The 15,485-nt window shown below is 42.0% G+C and overlaps 1 protein-coding gene and 1 long non-coding RNA gene across 2 annotated transcripts in view; one reads left to right on the top strand and one right to left on the bottom strand.

Annotated features, from left to right (window-relative positions):
- tln2b (talin 2b) overlaps window positions 1-15,485 on the top strand; it is a 97,515-nt gene that overhangs the window by 77,828 nt on the left and 4,202 nt on the right. The window contains exons 34-53 of the mRNA XM_085359228.1: window positions 910-1,053; window positions 1,278-1,439; window positions 1,588-1,728; window positions 2,424-2,605; window positions 3,379-3,511; window positions 3,629-3,730; window positions 3,844-4,014; window positions 4,724-4,870; window positions 5,948-6,049; window positions 6,178-6,297; window positions 6,962-7,108; window positions 8,011-8,177; window positions 8,529-8,712; window positions 9,067-9,192; window positions 10,696-10,812; window positions 11,265-11,450; window positions 11,931-12,038; window positions 12,772-12,877; window positions 13,673-13,678; window positions 14,166-14,290. Coding sequence (XP_085215354.1) covers window positions 910-1,053; window positions 1,278-1,439; window positions 1,588-1,728; window positions 2,424-2,605; window positions 3,379-3,511; window positions 3,629-3,730; window positions 3,844-4,014; window positions 4,724-4,870; window positions 5,948-6,049; window positions 6,178-6,297; window positions 6,962-7,108; window positions 8,011-8,177; window positions 8,529-8,712; window positions 9,067-9,192; window positions 10,696-10,812; window positions 11,265-11,450; window positions 11,931-12,038; window positions 12,772-12,877; window positions 13,673-13,678; window positions 14,166-14,290 — 2,676 coding nt within the window. The remainder of the gene's footprint in view (window positions 1-909; window positions 1,054-1,277; window positions 1,440-1,587; window positions 1,729-2,423; window positions 2,606-3,378; window positions 3,512-3,628; window positions 3,731-3,843; window positions 4,015-4,723; window positions 4,871-5,947; window positions 6,050-6,177; window positions 6,298-6,961; window positions 7,109-8,010; window positions 8,178-8,528; window positions 8,713-9,066; window positions 9,193-10,695; window positions 10,813-11,264; window positions 11,451-11,930; window positions 12,039-12,771; window positions 12,878-13,672; window positions 13,679-14,165; window positions 14,291-15,485) is intronic.
- LOC146627888 (uncharacterized) lies at window positions 2,456-5,025 on the bottom strand. The gene is made up of 3 exons (XR_014906372.1): window positions 4,666-5,025; window positions 3,626-4,079; window positions 2,456-3,540 (listed from the first exon to the last, which is right to left on the bottom strand). It is a non-coding gene; the product is annotated as an uncharacterized LOC146627888 (long non-coding RNA).

The following is a 15,485-nucleotide window of genomic DNA, read 5'->3' as shown; positions in this document are numbered from 1 at the left end:
ACAAGGTGGAAATCACTTTCACGCATGAATTGCTGCCCTGAACCCTTCTAGTCGATACCCAACAGAGGTGCAAATATCTGACATACTCAGAGCAGACATTAAACAATCTTCACCCTGCCAGCTGACTAGTACCAACTTTGTGTGATGTCCTATTGGATCGATCTGCACCAGTCTAAGAACAGTGGAGGTATTAGCCTTGTGAATCAACAGCTATGAATGATGTAACGGATCTCTTCCTTGGCCTTGCACTGCTGGGTTTTCCCCTGGTTGTCCTTCTGTGTTGTCTTGCAGGTTCCTAGTAGGTGGGGTTAAGTAATACAACTGGGAGCACTTGGCCGGGATCATTTAAGATCTGGCTTTCTTAGCTTTTGCTCCCTCTTTATTAACCGAGCTTCAGCCTGGTTATTTAAGGTGTTACCCCATACAGAATCACACATCTAACATTGGATCACTACTTGAAATGCAGAGGAGTGGGGTCATCTTCTTGTGTGTTCCACAGAAAATGTCAGATGATTGTGGGACATCCAGTCCTTTCTGTTGTGCTCTGTTGGTGGCCACACAGAGTCATTGTCTTTGTTGTTTTGTGTGGGTTTTGTGTTGTTTTGGGTTTTGGTGTGAAGCTCTTGTCCACTCAGTCATAGATATAGGCACTCGCATTGTTGTTGGCGTAGAGAATTTCAGTGTTTGTGCAGGTTCTCTTGATGGTTTTCATGGACAATGGTTGTTCAACATTTATCAGCTCTTGGTGTCCCAACCACAGACTCATAAGATGTGGACCCCATTCCTATGGAGTGGGTGTAGCAGCCTTGGCCACGGCCTGCTCTGTATTCCCCTTTGTGTCCCTTTGTGTTTGGGGGGTATCCAGTGTAACTGGGAGCACATAACACGCTTTTGTTTTCTACTCCACAGGCCTCTTATCTTGTAGGTGTTTCTGATCCCAGTAGTCAGTCAGGCCACGAGGGGCTGGTGGATCCCATTCAGTTTGCACGAGCCCACCAAGCTATACAGATGGCTTGTCAGAACTTAGTGGATCCTGCCAGCAGTCCCTCACAGGTAAGATCCATTAAAGGCTGCAGAACATTAGTCCCCTGGCATATGGAGACTGAGTAGTCTTTAATAACTTGCTGTTAATTCTGTCATATCTCTTTAATTAAATACAGTTTTTAAGAATAAACCTGACCTCTGTGTTTAAAGAATCAATGCCCCCATGCCTTACCTAATTTTATTTTATACAGCTGTTCCTCTTTGTTAATGGTTTTGGTTCATTTGTTCATAAGGTCTTGTCTGCAGCAACAATTGTAGCCAAGCACACCTCGGCTCTCTGTAACGCCTGTCGCCTGGCCTCTTCTAAAACTTCCAACCCAGTGGCTAGGAGACAGTTTGTCCAGTCAGCCAAAGAGGTGGCCAACACCACAGCCAACCTCGTCAAAACCATCAAGGTCAACTCTCCAACTGATCAAAACGTTGAGTGTAAATTTGTTACAGATATCTTTTTCGTCAAGTGAGAAGATACAGATGTGTGTATAAGTAGTTACACACTTACAAAAACAGCCAAATGAACAAATATTCATGACTGTCTTATTTCAGGCCTTGGATGGGGATTTTTCCGAAGAGAATAGAAACAGGTGCCGCGTTGCTACAGCCCCGCTCCTCGAGGCTGTGGAAAACCTGACGACCTTTGCCAACAACCCCGATTTTGCAAGCATTCCAGCTCAGATCAGCAATGAGGTATTCGTTCAGTTGATGCTTGTTTATAATGCTCCTTTAAAATGTCCTTCACCTTTTCTAGTTAAATGACGGAAAGTTAATAAAAATCTTTTCAACAACACAAATGAGATCTGTGACTGTTTTTTTTAGGAGCAGTGAAAATGTTCAGTTCATCCTACAGAAGATATTGCGCTTTTCAGTGAGATTAAACGAGTGTTTGTGACTTGTGTATTCAGTTTGCTTAAAAACTGCCTTTTACTTGAGCCAACAAGCAAAGGTTTGTGCTGTGAGCAGGAGAGGAAATTGAATTGAGGTCCTTTTGTTATTGTCAAGGAAAGGCTCAAAAAGAAGGATGTATTTTTTGTTCAATCTGAGTGCAATAGTTTGCGCATAGTCCTCTAAAAGCTTTATGGCTGTAATCTGTTGGAGGGCAGTGTTTAACGGCACTTTCTCTTAGCACAGCTGCTCTAATCTTCAGCTTGTTAATCTAATTGTCAAGGGGGGGTTTTGCTCGTATCATAAAGACTGAAGGTGTTTCTTCGTGAGTCTGTGTAAAGCTGCCTGTCTAATCTCATCCCTCCCTTTGATTGCACCTTTGATCTCGCTCAGGTAGTCAAGGAATATTAACAGCTGTCAGACCAGTATAGCTAGCTCTTCACTGTCGAGCTGTTACCTGGGGCGTTGTTTCTCCTACACTAATCTTTTCATTTCCACAGGGCTCAGCAGCACAGGAGCCCATTGTGCGTTCAGCCCGCTCCATGCTCGATAGCTCCACTTACCTTCTAGAAACAGCCCGCTCACTGGTCCTTAACCCCAAAGATCCCCCCACCTGGTCCATACTAGCCGGCCACTCCAGGACAGTTTCTGACTCCATCAAGAGTCTCATCACCTCTATTAGGTTTGTGTTAATCCCGCCTGTGATCATATCTGTCTCTGCAGCCATGTCTTCAAAGTTTAGAAAGGTTTCCTTGCAGCGAGAGAAAATAAATTCTCATATTGGAGGACTTTTTTGTGACATCTTTTCAGCTAAGCAGGAAATTGCTGCATTAGTATATAGCTACTGAGTTCCCCACTGCTTAGTAATAGATTAGCGAACGGTGGGGCTCGCTACGGTGGATCTGAAACACATTTCATTATGTGGTGTCCTATCAGCTCTCACAGCAACTAAGACCTACAATTAACAGACATTAACATTTAACCTTGACTGTCAGTATTTTTCGAGTATTCAAGCATTTGAAGGAAACGTGTTGCCACTTTCTCTCGGGAGCTGAATGAAAAATGATGGCGTTCTCATGCCTGCATAACAAAAATGAGTTTCAAGCCAGTGGCTGATTAGCTAGGCAGACCATTGTGACTATGTGCTGATTGCCTGGTAAAGCCCATGGTAATAATATGACTGCAAGATTACAGATTGCATTACAGATTCATTTGTGAGCTTTAGGGCTTTAGGTGAATATATATTTTTTCATTTTTTGATCTTTATTTTTTTTAACCAAGCAAGCTTCTTTTCCTTGTTTTCACTGTTTATATTTATCTAAGCTAATCTGCTATGGGTAGATATGAGCATCATTTTTCTTACAACTCAAATCTCCAGATTTTCTTATTATATATTTATTTGCACATTAAGGTGGAGACATTTGTCTCTTTTTTTCCCATTATTTCTGGTGACAGGGACAAGGCACCGGGACAGAGGGAGTGTGATTACTCCATTGATAACATCAATAAGTGTATCCGGGACATTGAGCAAGCTTCACTAGCAGCGGTTGGCCAGACCCTACCCTGCAGAGATGATATCTCCATGGAAGTGAGTTCAAATCCCCCATCAGCTGTATCCTGTGTGAGAGGGAAGAGGAACTTAATGAGATCTGTAGTCTTTCTGTTGAGACTTTTACTGTAATTCTCTGCTGTTGTAACTCACCAGGCACTCCAGGAGCAGCTGACATCCTCGGTACAGGAGATTGGTCATCTCATTGATCCAGTCTTTACAGCTGCCCGAGGCGAAGCTGCCCAACTAGGACACAAGGTGATAGTCTGACAGTGTATCTCTTCATTCCCTCTGAATTTAGGAGGCAAACACAGTTTTGTATGTTTTGGTTCAACTTTTCTCTGACTACTGTCCTAAATGCTTTGTCTCAGGTAACCCAGCTGGCCAGTTACTTTGAGCCACTCATTATGGCATCGGTGGGCCTGGCCTCTAAGCTGCATGACCATCAGCAGCAGATGACCATCCTGGACCAGACCAAGACGCTTGCTGAGTCCGCCCTGCAGATGCTTTATGCTGCCAAGGAAGGCGGGGGAAACCCAAAGGTAGTGCACAGAGTCAATTTTACTATTCGTGTCGATGCTGTGTTTTGCCTGACTTCAGAGATGAGCTGTAATGGAATGGAAAACAACGAGTTTCAAAAATAATGGAACATCTTTGTCCATCGTTGTCAGTCCATTCATTGTTGCACATTAATGAATCCCTTCTTTCACAGTTTCTCTAATTCTTTCAGCTATAAACCATTTGTATTATCAAACTGAGCAGAACAAAGCCTCAGGAGTTCTTTTTAAGTTTTCTATATTAGTGCTGGAATTGATTTTAAGATTTAAGTGATTTTTTTTAAACCTGTTCATTGCACAACTTCTAATCCCATTCTGAAATGATTGTGCTTTTACTCAAACTCTGCTGCCATCATTACAGCCATAAAACATTGAAATGAGCTCCTTAGAAGCTTTTTTTTTCTTATCAGATTGTCTGACTACCCCAGGCTTTTATAATTTTATTTTTATGGCTACATTCTGAGATATAGATTTACAATTGTACAAACTAGACTAAGTTTGAATTATTAGCCAGCAGGGATGATGTCTGTTCTTAAATCAGAAAGGAACCAGCCTGGTGACACGTCCTCTAGTTGGACACTGAGTTCTTACTAGCTTGAGGTGCACTGTAGAGCTGTTGTCAAGCTGATGAATTACCTCCTGGCTAAACCGAGATGGCATCACAGTAACGTTAATCAGCTGCCCGTGTCCTCAGGCATCCCACACACACGATGCCATCAATGAAGCAGCCCAGCTGATGAAGGAGGCTGTTGACGACATCATGGTGACTCTGAATGAGGCAGCGAGCGAGGGCGGCATGGTTGGGGGTATGGTAGAGTCCATCGCTGAGGCTATGGGCAGGGTGAGTAAAGATTGTTGTTGTCGTCATTCAGTTTCAAGAGAATGTTTCTTGGGTACTTTGAGTGGATTTCAAGTTGCCACTTGACCCCCGACTTGTCTGAAAGCAGAATGAGCTTTCTCTCAAAGCCACAGTGGGTGTTCTGAAAGAGTGTGCTTGTCTATGACTCTTATTAGTCCAGAAGATGGCACGTTTTAAAATCCACAGCCCACTGGTGATGTTAGTTTTCAGTCATATTGCTAGAGGACATGTGTGTTGACAGTCTAGTTAGTAACTGACAGCGACATGTGCAAACTCAGATGTAAAGCACTTGGCCCAGTTCAGCAAACACCTATTTTTTCCCTTCTTGTGCCTTTTACACTTTTAATTAGAATGTGCATGTTATCTAGAAAATGGAATATCCGTGAAGAACACAAAGTGGAAACGGCTTAATAAATGTATACATTTAAAAAAATATATCATTTGACACGTAACTGTGAAACAAATGGGGTTGTATCTGCTTCAGGGGAAAGAAATAAGGTTGGAATTAGCAAATTCAGCACAGCACTTTTAATCTATTCATTGTAGACTTTTGTAGGAATTGTAGGAAATTTCATATGTATCCTTCACATGTGAAGTAAAGAATAAAAATTGTATACTGTTTTGGTGTAATCTGACATCCAGGACATTACAAGTATTTTGTCTATCTAAGATTTATTGACTTTGTCAATGCACTGCAACCAACATATTTACTAATTCACTGGACATTCTCCAGCTGAAAAAATAAAACACTCAGCGCTCTCTCTTTGGACTCAGAGCACAAATGCATCTGAAAAAGGCAGATAGCATATCATCCTTACATATTTAATGATCAGCCTGATCTGTCTGGTGTGCAAAAATTTTCCATTTCTTTCTGGAACCTGCATCAATGGACAAAGCAAGATACACTTAAAGGATTTTCAAATGATGCAGAATAAAACTAACTCTGTATTGTTCATTATTAAGCGAAATTAGGTTATTGATTTTCTAATTCATATTTGTGAATATTTGTTTATGTATACACCTTAAACCAAATCTGTAGCTACCGTTTAATCTTTACAGCTGGCTGAAGGAACACCCCCTGAACCCGAGGGTTCCTTTGTAGACTACCAAACCACCATGGTCAAATTTTCTAAGGCCATTGCCATCACAGCACAGGAGATGGTGAGCATGCAAATGCATTACAATATTCATGCGTAACTCACGTCTGCAGTATTTACATTAAATCTTCAATGCCAATGTTTGACAATAGTGCTGAAGGAACATTAATCAGTTGATGCATATTCTCGCAGATGACTAAGTCGGTAACCTGCCCCGAAGAGCTCGGTGGCCTTGCCTCTCAGGTGACGGTGGACTACGGACAGCTGGCACACCAAGGATACCTTGCTGCAGCCACTGCAGAGCCAGAGGAGGTGAGAACACTTTTTTTCTTTTTTCTTTTTTGTGGAGGATGTGGGGGGAACGTTACACTCCTGTATGGAAAAAAAAAATCATTATTCATTGCATCTTTTAGCAATTGTGCTGCAGAAATGTCAGACTGAGTTATCAGCATAGGTCTGCATTTTACACCAAAATGCTTCCGGATGTATTTGCTCACACACTGATCAGAGCAGATGTTTGGTGTTCTTTGATATGACGCCTCTTCCTCAAGGCTGCACCAGCAATGTGAGATCAGAAATGTAACCCTCCAGCATCAGTCTCTCGCAGCACCCACGGACTCTTGACTTGAAGCTTTTCTCTGTTGTCCAGAGGACAGCAATGTGTGGAAATATTGCACTAATAAGCACACCGCTCTTATCAATATCTTGTATATAACAGACTGCTGGTTACCATAGCGACATTTTTCCTCTACAAGTCTAAAAGCCTATAGTGATGCTTGTAATGAAGTACCACCCACCCATGAATTGCAGTCTGGAAATTAAAGGTGTAGTGCCAGCATTCTCTCTCTGAGGGTGCTTGAAATCATTTATCACCCACCCGCTGGATAAGAGAGATGCCAGTTAAGGAGATTATTGTGTAGTATAATGACACAAATGAGATGGCTGCAGTGAAGCTGATGCCTGGTTATGCTTTCAGGTTGGCTTCCAGATAAAGACGCGGGTGCAAGAATTGGGCCATGGCTGTATTTACCTGGTCCAGAAGGCTGGAGCCCTGCAGCTCAGCCCTACTGACAGCTTCTCCAAACGGGAGCTCATCGAGTGCGCCCGTGCAGTCACAGAGAAGGTAAGCGATATGGATAGAAACCTAAACGGCTCATTCAGGGGAAAAAGCTAATTTTCCACATTATTTTGACTTTCAAAATCTCATCTATGTAACATGAAACATGAATTCAGTTTTAGCATTTTACAAAATGGTTAAATCATTGCTCAGTGTTATAGCTGTATTCTTTAATTATAGCTAATCACATAAAGCTATAAAGAAGATAAGCTTGTGCAGTAATATATAATAATACAATAATTTATTATTATTATTATTTTTTTAATCTTACATTTTGTAGAAAAAAAGATTAAATGAATCAAATTTTAGCGTCGCCTCACTGTATTATTGTAGCACTCATGAGGCCATGTTCTTCTGACCACCCTCACACTGTGCAGTTGACAATATTAATGTCTCCACGCTGTGACCCTGGCAGCTTCTAGCCATGCTGCTCACACATTTTGTCTTCACTCCAAGGAAATGATTTGATTCGGCGCTCATATCAGTCTTGAATAATTTGTGCTCTCACACTTGTTGATATGTGAAGCTTGTGCCTTGTTGAAATGCACACCTCAGGGCCCTCCATTTGTTTATGAGTGATGAGCAGACACGAGTCTTCGAGGGAGTTGTGTGACTTGCAGCATTAGGCTCACTGACTTAATGTGAATGAATAGCAGACTCTGATTTAACGTTTAGTGGGGCCCATTCCTCTTATTCCCAGCTTCCTTGTTTAATCTATATCTTCCAGATGTTTCTGAACATTTGCAGGGTAACTCATTTCACTTATAAAAGTCTCAGAAAACACCTGCTGTACAATCATTAAACCGGCACAATATATCAACAAGGTTAACTTTTAGCTGTTTTACGCCTTCTAACAAGATGTTTAAGGGACCTTGCTGTCTAACTATTGTAACACATGCATGTTCCAGGTGTCCTTGGTACTTTCAGCCCTACAAGCAGGAAACAAAGGCACTCAGGCCTGTATCACTGCAGCAGGCGCAGTTTCTGGAATTATTGCTGACCTGGACACCACCATCATGTTCGCCTCAGCTGGAACACTTAACCCTGAGAATGAAGAGTCCTTTGCAGACCACAGGTGCGATGAGACACAAGCAAGACATTCAGACAAAGACCAAAACTCTAAACCTCCTGTTACCATAAAGTCCCATTTCAGATGTTAAAAATGTGAAATGGATTTACAGATTCGCGGCACATGGGAGTTATATCTTTAAGTTGCTGCACTTACACTGTTCTCCATACACTTGAGCCTCAGTCTTGTTTTGATGACTCACTTGAAAGAAATGCAGCTGCCAATAAAGCTAAATACTGACCTGCATTTCACATAATGTGCAGTAGTTTTGCTCAGAAAGCAGTCATGGCTTCCTTTCCTATCGCTGTTAAGTGTGACTTTGGAGCAGATTGTGTCACAATGTGTCCCATCCTTTAGGGAAAGCATCTTGAAGACAGCCAAGGCACTAGTGGAAGACACCAAGCTGCTGGTTGCTGGGGCAGCGTCAACCCAGGAGAAACTGGCCCAGGCTGCCCAGTCTTCAGCAAAGACCATCACTCAGCTCACAGAAGTGGTCAAACTGGGAGCAACCAGTATGGGCTCTGAGGACCCAGAGACACAGGTAATCAGAATCTGAAATAGAGTGGTTAAAAAAGTATATATTTATCTCCAGAAAGCACTTTTATAATTCAGCAGTCATCATAATATGGTACTCTATTGTTAGTCATCTACTATCTTTCTTGTAGATAGTAGTAAGTATGTAAGATTTTTCTATATAATTGCAGTTTGATCTGATAAACATGGTCTCTTCCTTCCCCTGTGTATATGTCTCTATCTCTACCCTCCACTAAGTCTGAAGTATCATGACAAGGTGGGAGTGATAAGGACTGCAGTGGTAAATCCTCTCCCTAGGGCTCAACTGAGAAACCTTTACTTTGACCATTGTGCTGTATTGATTCCAGCTCTATCCCCCCAGGTGGTTCTGATAAACGCAGTGCGGGATGTGGCCAAGGCTCTGGCCGAACTCATTGGTGCCACCAAATGTGCTGCAGGCAAACCAGCTGACGACCCCTCCATGTATCAGCTGAAGAGTGCTGCCAAGGTGAGGAAATAAACCACTCAAACTGTCATATCTGTTTAGCTGTGCAGTGATTTTTTTTTTTCTTTCTTTCTTTTTTTTGTGGCGCGTATCTTTAATTTATTGTTCAGCTGAGTCTCGCTCACAGAGAGGATGCTCCATGTAGATATGTATTTATAAATTTTCTCCTTGCATTGTTGCTCTAGTTTGATATATGTGGTTGCAATGCAGCGTGAAGCTGTTTTTTGCAAGGAGGATATGACAGCTGTTATCAGGATGTGTAAGATTTGTCGTATCTGTGGGACTTGAGCCATCACTTTCTATGCAGGAGAGAGAGGGAGGGGACTGTGTGCTTTACTGAAAACTATAACAAGATGTTCTGCATTGTCACTGCTGGAACTACAGTAATGCAGGGTTTTTGTACCGGCTTTAATATCAGTGGAAGGAAGACACAGGCACAATGTAGAAGATTCACAGTGTCATAAAATGTAAAAATACAGTGAAGATGGTGGTGCACATCTAATGTGGTGTGCATATTGCAAAAGGGATCAAAAATAAATTATATTAATACAGCTGATGGATGGCTTTTCTATGTATGAAGAGGATACAAATACAGATAAAATCAGTAATCAACACTAATCAGTTGAATCAGTTAGCTGAGGTTTTGTTGGTCTAATTTATAATTTATGCATCCCCTATTACTGTTTCTTTTAAGGGTATTAAATATCTAAAACACCCAACAGGCATCCAGCAACAATGGAACGGGTGAAATTTTTTAAATATTTGGTCTGGAAACAATGGTTTAGAACAGGGGTAGGCAACTCCAGGCCTCGAGTGCTGGTGTCCTGCAGGTTTTAGATGTGTCCATGATCCATCACAGCTGATTTAAAGGGCTAAATGACTCCTCAGCATTTCTTGAAGTTCTCCAGAGGCCTGGTAATGAACTAATCATTTGATTCAGGTGTGTTAACCCAGGGTGCGATCTAAAACCTGCAGGACACCGGCACTCGAGGCCTGGAGTTGCCTACCCCTGGTTTAGAAAATAAACTTCTGGTCCAAATGGGGGTTGTTTTCTCATATAAACTGAATTGGGGCCCACCCATGGACAACCTCATGTTGACAGATTGTTTCAGTTCATCCAACATATGGTGACCTCCAAATGGGACCCTTCCAAACCCCTGGTGGCGTTTCTCAAATTCCCAAGCACATAATGCACACTTTGCTTGAATACAGCACAGACAGAGCAGAATGTGTCGCCATGAGTCAGTGAAATTTTAATCGCTTTTTTCCCACATCTGTGACAGTAAATAAACTACATTACCAGTATTTAATAATCCTGTATTTTAATTTGAAATGCACCACTCCGTCTTGATCTCCATTAGATAAGCACCCTCAACACCATTTTCTCTGTATAAGAATCACTGAAGAGAAAAGCAATGATAATGTAATATGTTTTGCCATTGAGGAGAAAGAGCTCCACCTCCTGGTTTGTCTATAGGTCTCATCGTTGCGCTCCTTATTTGACAGGTCATGGTCACCAACGTGACGTCGCTCCTCAAAACAGTGAAGGCAGTAGAGGATGAAGCCACCCGTGGGACGAGGGCACTTGAAGCCGCCATTGAGTGCATCAAGCAGGAGCTGACGGTAAGCGCACCTGACAGGTCAAAGGTCTTCTTTATGATTTATTTGGAGTCAAAATGTTGAGACCCTGCTTTTCTGGAAAAAAGATCTCAAGGAAGATATCTGTATCTATAATTCAGGGGACAGAGAAGCTTTTTGTTCTGTGTTCTTTTGTTATGGCCAGTTCTTTTCCTCCTGATTCCTTCTTAACTCCTGCAGGTTTCCCACAACACTTATCAGGGTCTGGGTAGCAGATGTGAGTGAGGAAGGAAGATTTTAAGACTGTTTTTTTCCCTTGAATAAACTGCTAATTCTTATCAGATGACCTTACATTCTAATTATTCTGGTTTCTATGTCAATATTTTCTGTCCATTTAAGTCTATAACTGCTCTACAACATTCACGTGCACTCGTGTATTATCATATCTGAGCTCCATGGCTATATCAACCTGTGCTTGTGGCTCATCATCGTGTCAGGTGTTCCAGTCCAAGGACGTCCCAGAAAAGTCCACTTCACCTGAGGAGTTCACCCGCATGACAAAGGGCATCACCATAGCAACAGCCAAGGCAGTGGCCGCAGGCAACTCTGCTCAGCAGGAGGATGTGATCGCCACTGCCAACCTGAGCCGCAAAGCCATCTCCGATATGCTGACTACCTGCAAGGTGCTAATCCACACTGCTCGACCAAAGCAGACCTCACGCAGACAGCACCAGGCTGCCAGGGAGCATGTGAGCCCAGCCTGTGGAGAGCAGATATTACAGAGGCTAGTCTACTGCATGTCTGCTCCCACTGCTAATGACTCAGTCACTTTTCAAAGTCATGCAGCGAAGCATCACTCAGGACGTCCTTCAGCAAACAGCAGGGCGCTTGTAAAAAGACAAAAATAAAACCATGTACAAACATTGCAGGCTGTGGTTTTAAAAATCAAAGCACAACAGTGACTGAAGACTTGATTTTCTGGTAGCTTTGAATTTTATCTGTAATTGGAACTATGTAATGTGCAAAATGCTCTCTCAATATGCTCTCCCTGACCCCACGCAGCGCATTTGCACTCGTGTTAAATGTTACCTTTCCTATGGGAACAATTTCAGTGTCCTATCCTAAATCTCCTGTTCTCCTGTATTGTTTTCTTACCCTTGCAGCAAGCAGCATATCACCCTGAAGTCAGTGAGGAACTGAGGAGTAAAGCCCTGCAATATGGCTCTGAGTGCACCACCGGATACATCAACCTTCTGGAGCAAGTCTTGCAGGTTGGAAAGAAGTAGTCTCATAAATAAAGGATACAAGTGATTTTGTGTGCATCTCCTGGCCTCTTGCACTCACCCTGCACTGATAAAAAAGTCTCAGACTTCCTCATAGGATAAAACGCAAAAATTGTGTTAGGCCGCTATGCAAGCCTTTAGAAAATCTGATTTTGATTTTTGTTTATTTTTTCTGTTGTTGAATATATTTGCATAGAAATTAGCAACTCATTCTGATGAAATTGCTTTGTTGCAAAAATTACTGCATGAAGACTGCGTGAAGACAAGTGTGTCCATGTGAGACAAATTGCCAGTTAATGCATTAAGTATCATAATTACGGATCTCGTTTGCATAATTAATGGGCACATCATACCGAGTCTGGCAAGACATCAGGCACACGAAGGACTTTAAAATCCACAATATATAACTTAGTTACAGAAATAGTTGCTCAAGTAACAAAAACGGATCCTCAACTTTTACATTCTGCAACATAGGTTAGTGTCTTTCAGCAAGTTAATTATAAATTATACTCTGAATTCTTAACATGTAATCAAGAAAGATTAAAAATGAACAGATTTGTTTTGTAAAGAATTATCTCTGACTAATCTTTTACCTTGTGTTTACCTTTGCTTCGCTTCGTGTGTGTGTGTGTGTGTGTGTGTGTGTGTGTGTGTGTGTGTGTGTGTGTGTGTGTGTGTGTGTGTGCGCGCCTTTGCACATGTTTGGCTCTTGTGTTTTCAGGTGCTGCAGAAGCCCACACCAGAGCAGAAGCAGCAGCTGGCTGTGCACTCGAAGCATGTGGCAGCGTGTGTGACGGAGCTCGTCCAGATCGCCGAGGCCATGAAAGGTGAGTCCAGACGCACAGCTGATGACACACACGCTCTCACAGAACACACAAAAAAAGAATAGCTTGATAGTCTTTACTTACAAGTGACCCCATCCTGACTGATGTCAGGATTTTACGGATGCACATAAAAGTTGTGCATGCTTAACTTTTCAAGTGTTTCTCTAAATACTGTTTCTCTAAACAGTATTTTGAAAAGGACACATTCATTTTATGAAGGTATGGGTGATAACCATAAAGTTTTGACTGAACGCTTTTGTTTTATAAATGACTGTAGGTACACTTGGTGTAAAACCCTAAAGAGAAAACTGGATAATACATTTTTCAAGGAGGGGAATTTCCCCTAGGAGCCAACTCAATCAGATAAAATGTAAAAAAAAAAACATGACAGGATTGTGGAGATGGCAGAGATTAGTCAAAGGAGCCCTAATCCTCTTGTGCGTGAATATCATGGTGCTAGTCAAGCTCCCAAACCTGTGTGTGTGTGTGTGTGCACACCCTGATAAAGATGGGTCACGAGAATCACTTTAGAATATTGAAATCACACCAAAGAGTGATTACCATGCTGTCTTTCAAATTAAGCTCTGTAGGATGGTTATGACACAAACATATTAGAGGAGTGTTTTTTTTCTCTAGATGTTGCAATGCTCCATCTGACAGGAGTAATAGATTGTGTTTGGATGAGAATTTGATTTCAGCGTACTGCCTGAGACACAGCGGGGCTATCCACTTCACCTCTCTAATGTCCCATGTGTTCTCTCCCTCTCTCTCCTCCCTGCTCTTTCCTTGCTGCCTCAGACGGAGGTAAGTGGGATACGGTCTGTTTTGTTCCTCCAGATCACCTTTCATGCAGTCAGAAGGGGGTAGAGAGTAGATGGTTTCGGGGTAGGGTGGGGGTGCAGAACAGATTTTCCCCAGAGCTCGAGATAATCTATGAAAACATCGTTCCATCTGCTTTACCAAGCTGTTCAAAAACGGCTACATTTTATGGGCACTTAAAAACGTCCAAAAAAACAACGATCCATCAAGTGTGCATTTCGTCTAATTTTAGCCAGCTTAATCACTTTTCAGACATTACTGTCATACTGCAAACAGTTTGTGGGAATGTATAGAAAGCTCAGATTTAAGACATACAAGGCATCCTGCGTGTGAATAGGAACATTTGTTTGAAGCAAAGCAGGGCTATTTCTTACTTAAAATTATACCATCACTTTTTTCTTGTACTTTTTTGAAAGTCTGTTCAAAAACTACTGCGATAATCACTGTTTGGCTACGTTTTGATCTCTTCCAGGATCAGAGTGCGTGGACCCCGAGGACCCCACTGTCATCGCTGAGACTGAGCTGCTCGGAGCAGCAGCATCCATTGAAGCTGCAGCCAAGAAACTAGAGCAGCTGAAACCCAGGGCCAAGCCCAAGGTAAAAGTGCCCCTCTCAACCTTTTCCACCCACGCAAACCCACGCACAGGTTTTTGCCATTAATCAGCAGGGAGACAACGTGGGGTGTAGGCAGGAAAAGGTGACACCGGCTTTGAAGTGGAGTCTTTCTTTTTTTCGTTTTCTTTCTATTAACCGAGCTGCAAACATGGGATCATAAAAGGATAAAAATTATTCTGTTACACATGCCGTGTTGACTCAGACAACTCGGTCCAGTGATCTAACTTGTACGACTTTCTTCAAAGGTAGTTTGAGACTTTATTTTGAGTTGCGCTGCCAAGAGACGCAATTACACAGCTGGGTCTTCAAGCTTATTTTGGAAGGGAGTTCAAAAGTGCGATGAACTGTTGTGACCCTTTGTGAAAGAGGTTCTCTGCCTTATTGGACACATTTCCTTTTGTTTCTTTGCAGTGTTCGTCATTTCTAAACGAAACAGGGAGGTTTTCTCAGCCTGTTGTTCACCTTCCCCCACACACACATTGCGGTATTGCCTAAAAAAACAGAGCGACTTTAGCCCTTAACAAGCAGATAACTGTGCTTTTGTGAAGTCAAATTACTCGTGTTTTGTATGCAATACAGGATTGTGGTTTGAGGTGTGCTCTGCATGATTGTGTCTGTCTCTGGAGACTGGATAGTTAGATCTATGTGGTCTTGCTTTTTGTGCCTCTAGTGCTTTTCCCCTTTTCTATCAGTTCAAACCTCTGTCTGTGTGTGATTTCAAAATCTCTATATTTATAATACATCAGCTTTTATGAAGACTCTATAATGCTCTGCTTTGTACTACAATTCCAGAGCTGCAGACTGCATTTATGATGACCTTTGTGTTTATGAAAGGGGATTAGTGGGTGAAAGGCGCTTCCTCTTTTTGATGTCAGTGTCTCCCTCTAGTGATCTAAGAGGAAGCTTTAGTATTTAAAAGGTCCTGAACTAATCTGTCCTTGTGAGCAATTTATTTTTATTTATATATATATATACATTTGTAGCTGTGCTGTCCTGTCATTTGTGCTCATGTAGCTTACAGGACAAAACTAAATCCCAGGTCTGAGATACAGATTTTATGGGGATGTGAAGCAAGACGGTGAACTGTACGAGCTATTTTTTTTTAATATCACAAAGCAGGCCTAATGTCTCTTAAAAAAACACATGGGTTCAAACAGATGTTTAGGTTATTTGTTTA

This window comes from Diplotaxodon limnothrissa, linkage group LG7 (genome assembly GCF_057381915.1).
Source record: "Diplotaxodon limnothrissa isolate DT_005_m linkage group LG7, D_limnothrissa_male_GT1.1, whole genome shotgun sequence".
In the NCBI taxonomy this organism is placed as follows: Eukaryota; Metazoa; Chordata; class Actinopteri; order Cichliformes; family Cichlidae; genus Diplotaxodon; species Diplotaxodon limnothrissa.
The sequence above is the reverse complement of the archived record's forward strand: the minus strand, read 5'-3'. Positions and strand labels throughout refer to the sequence as shown.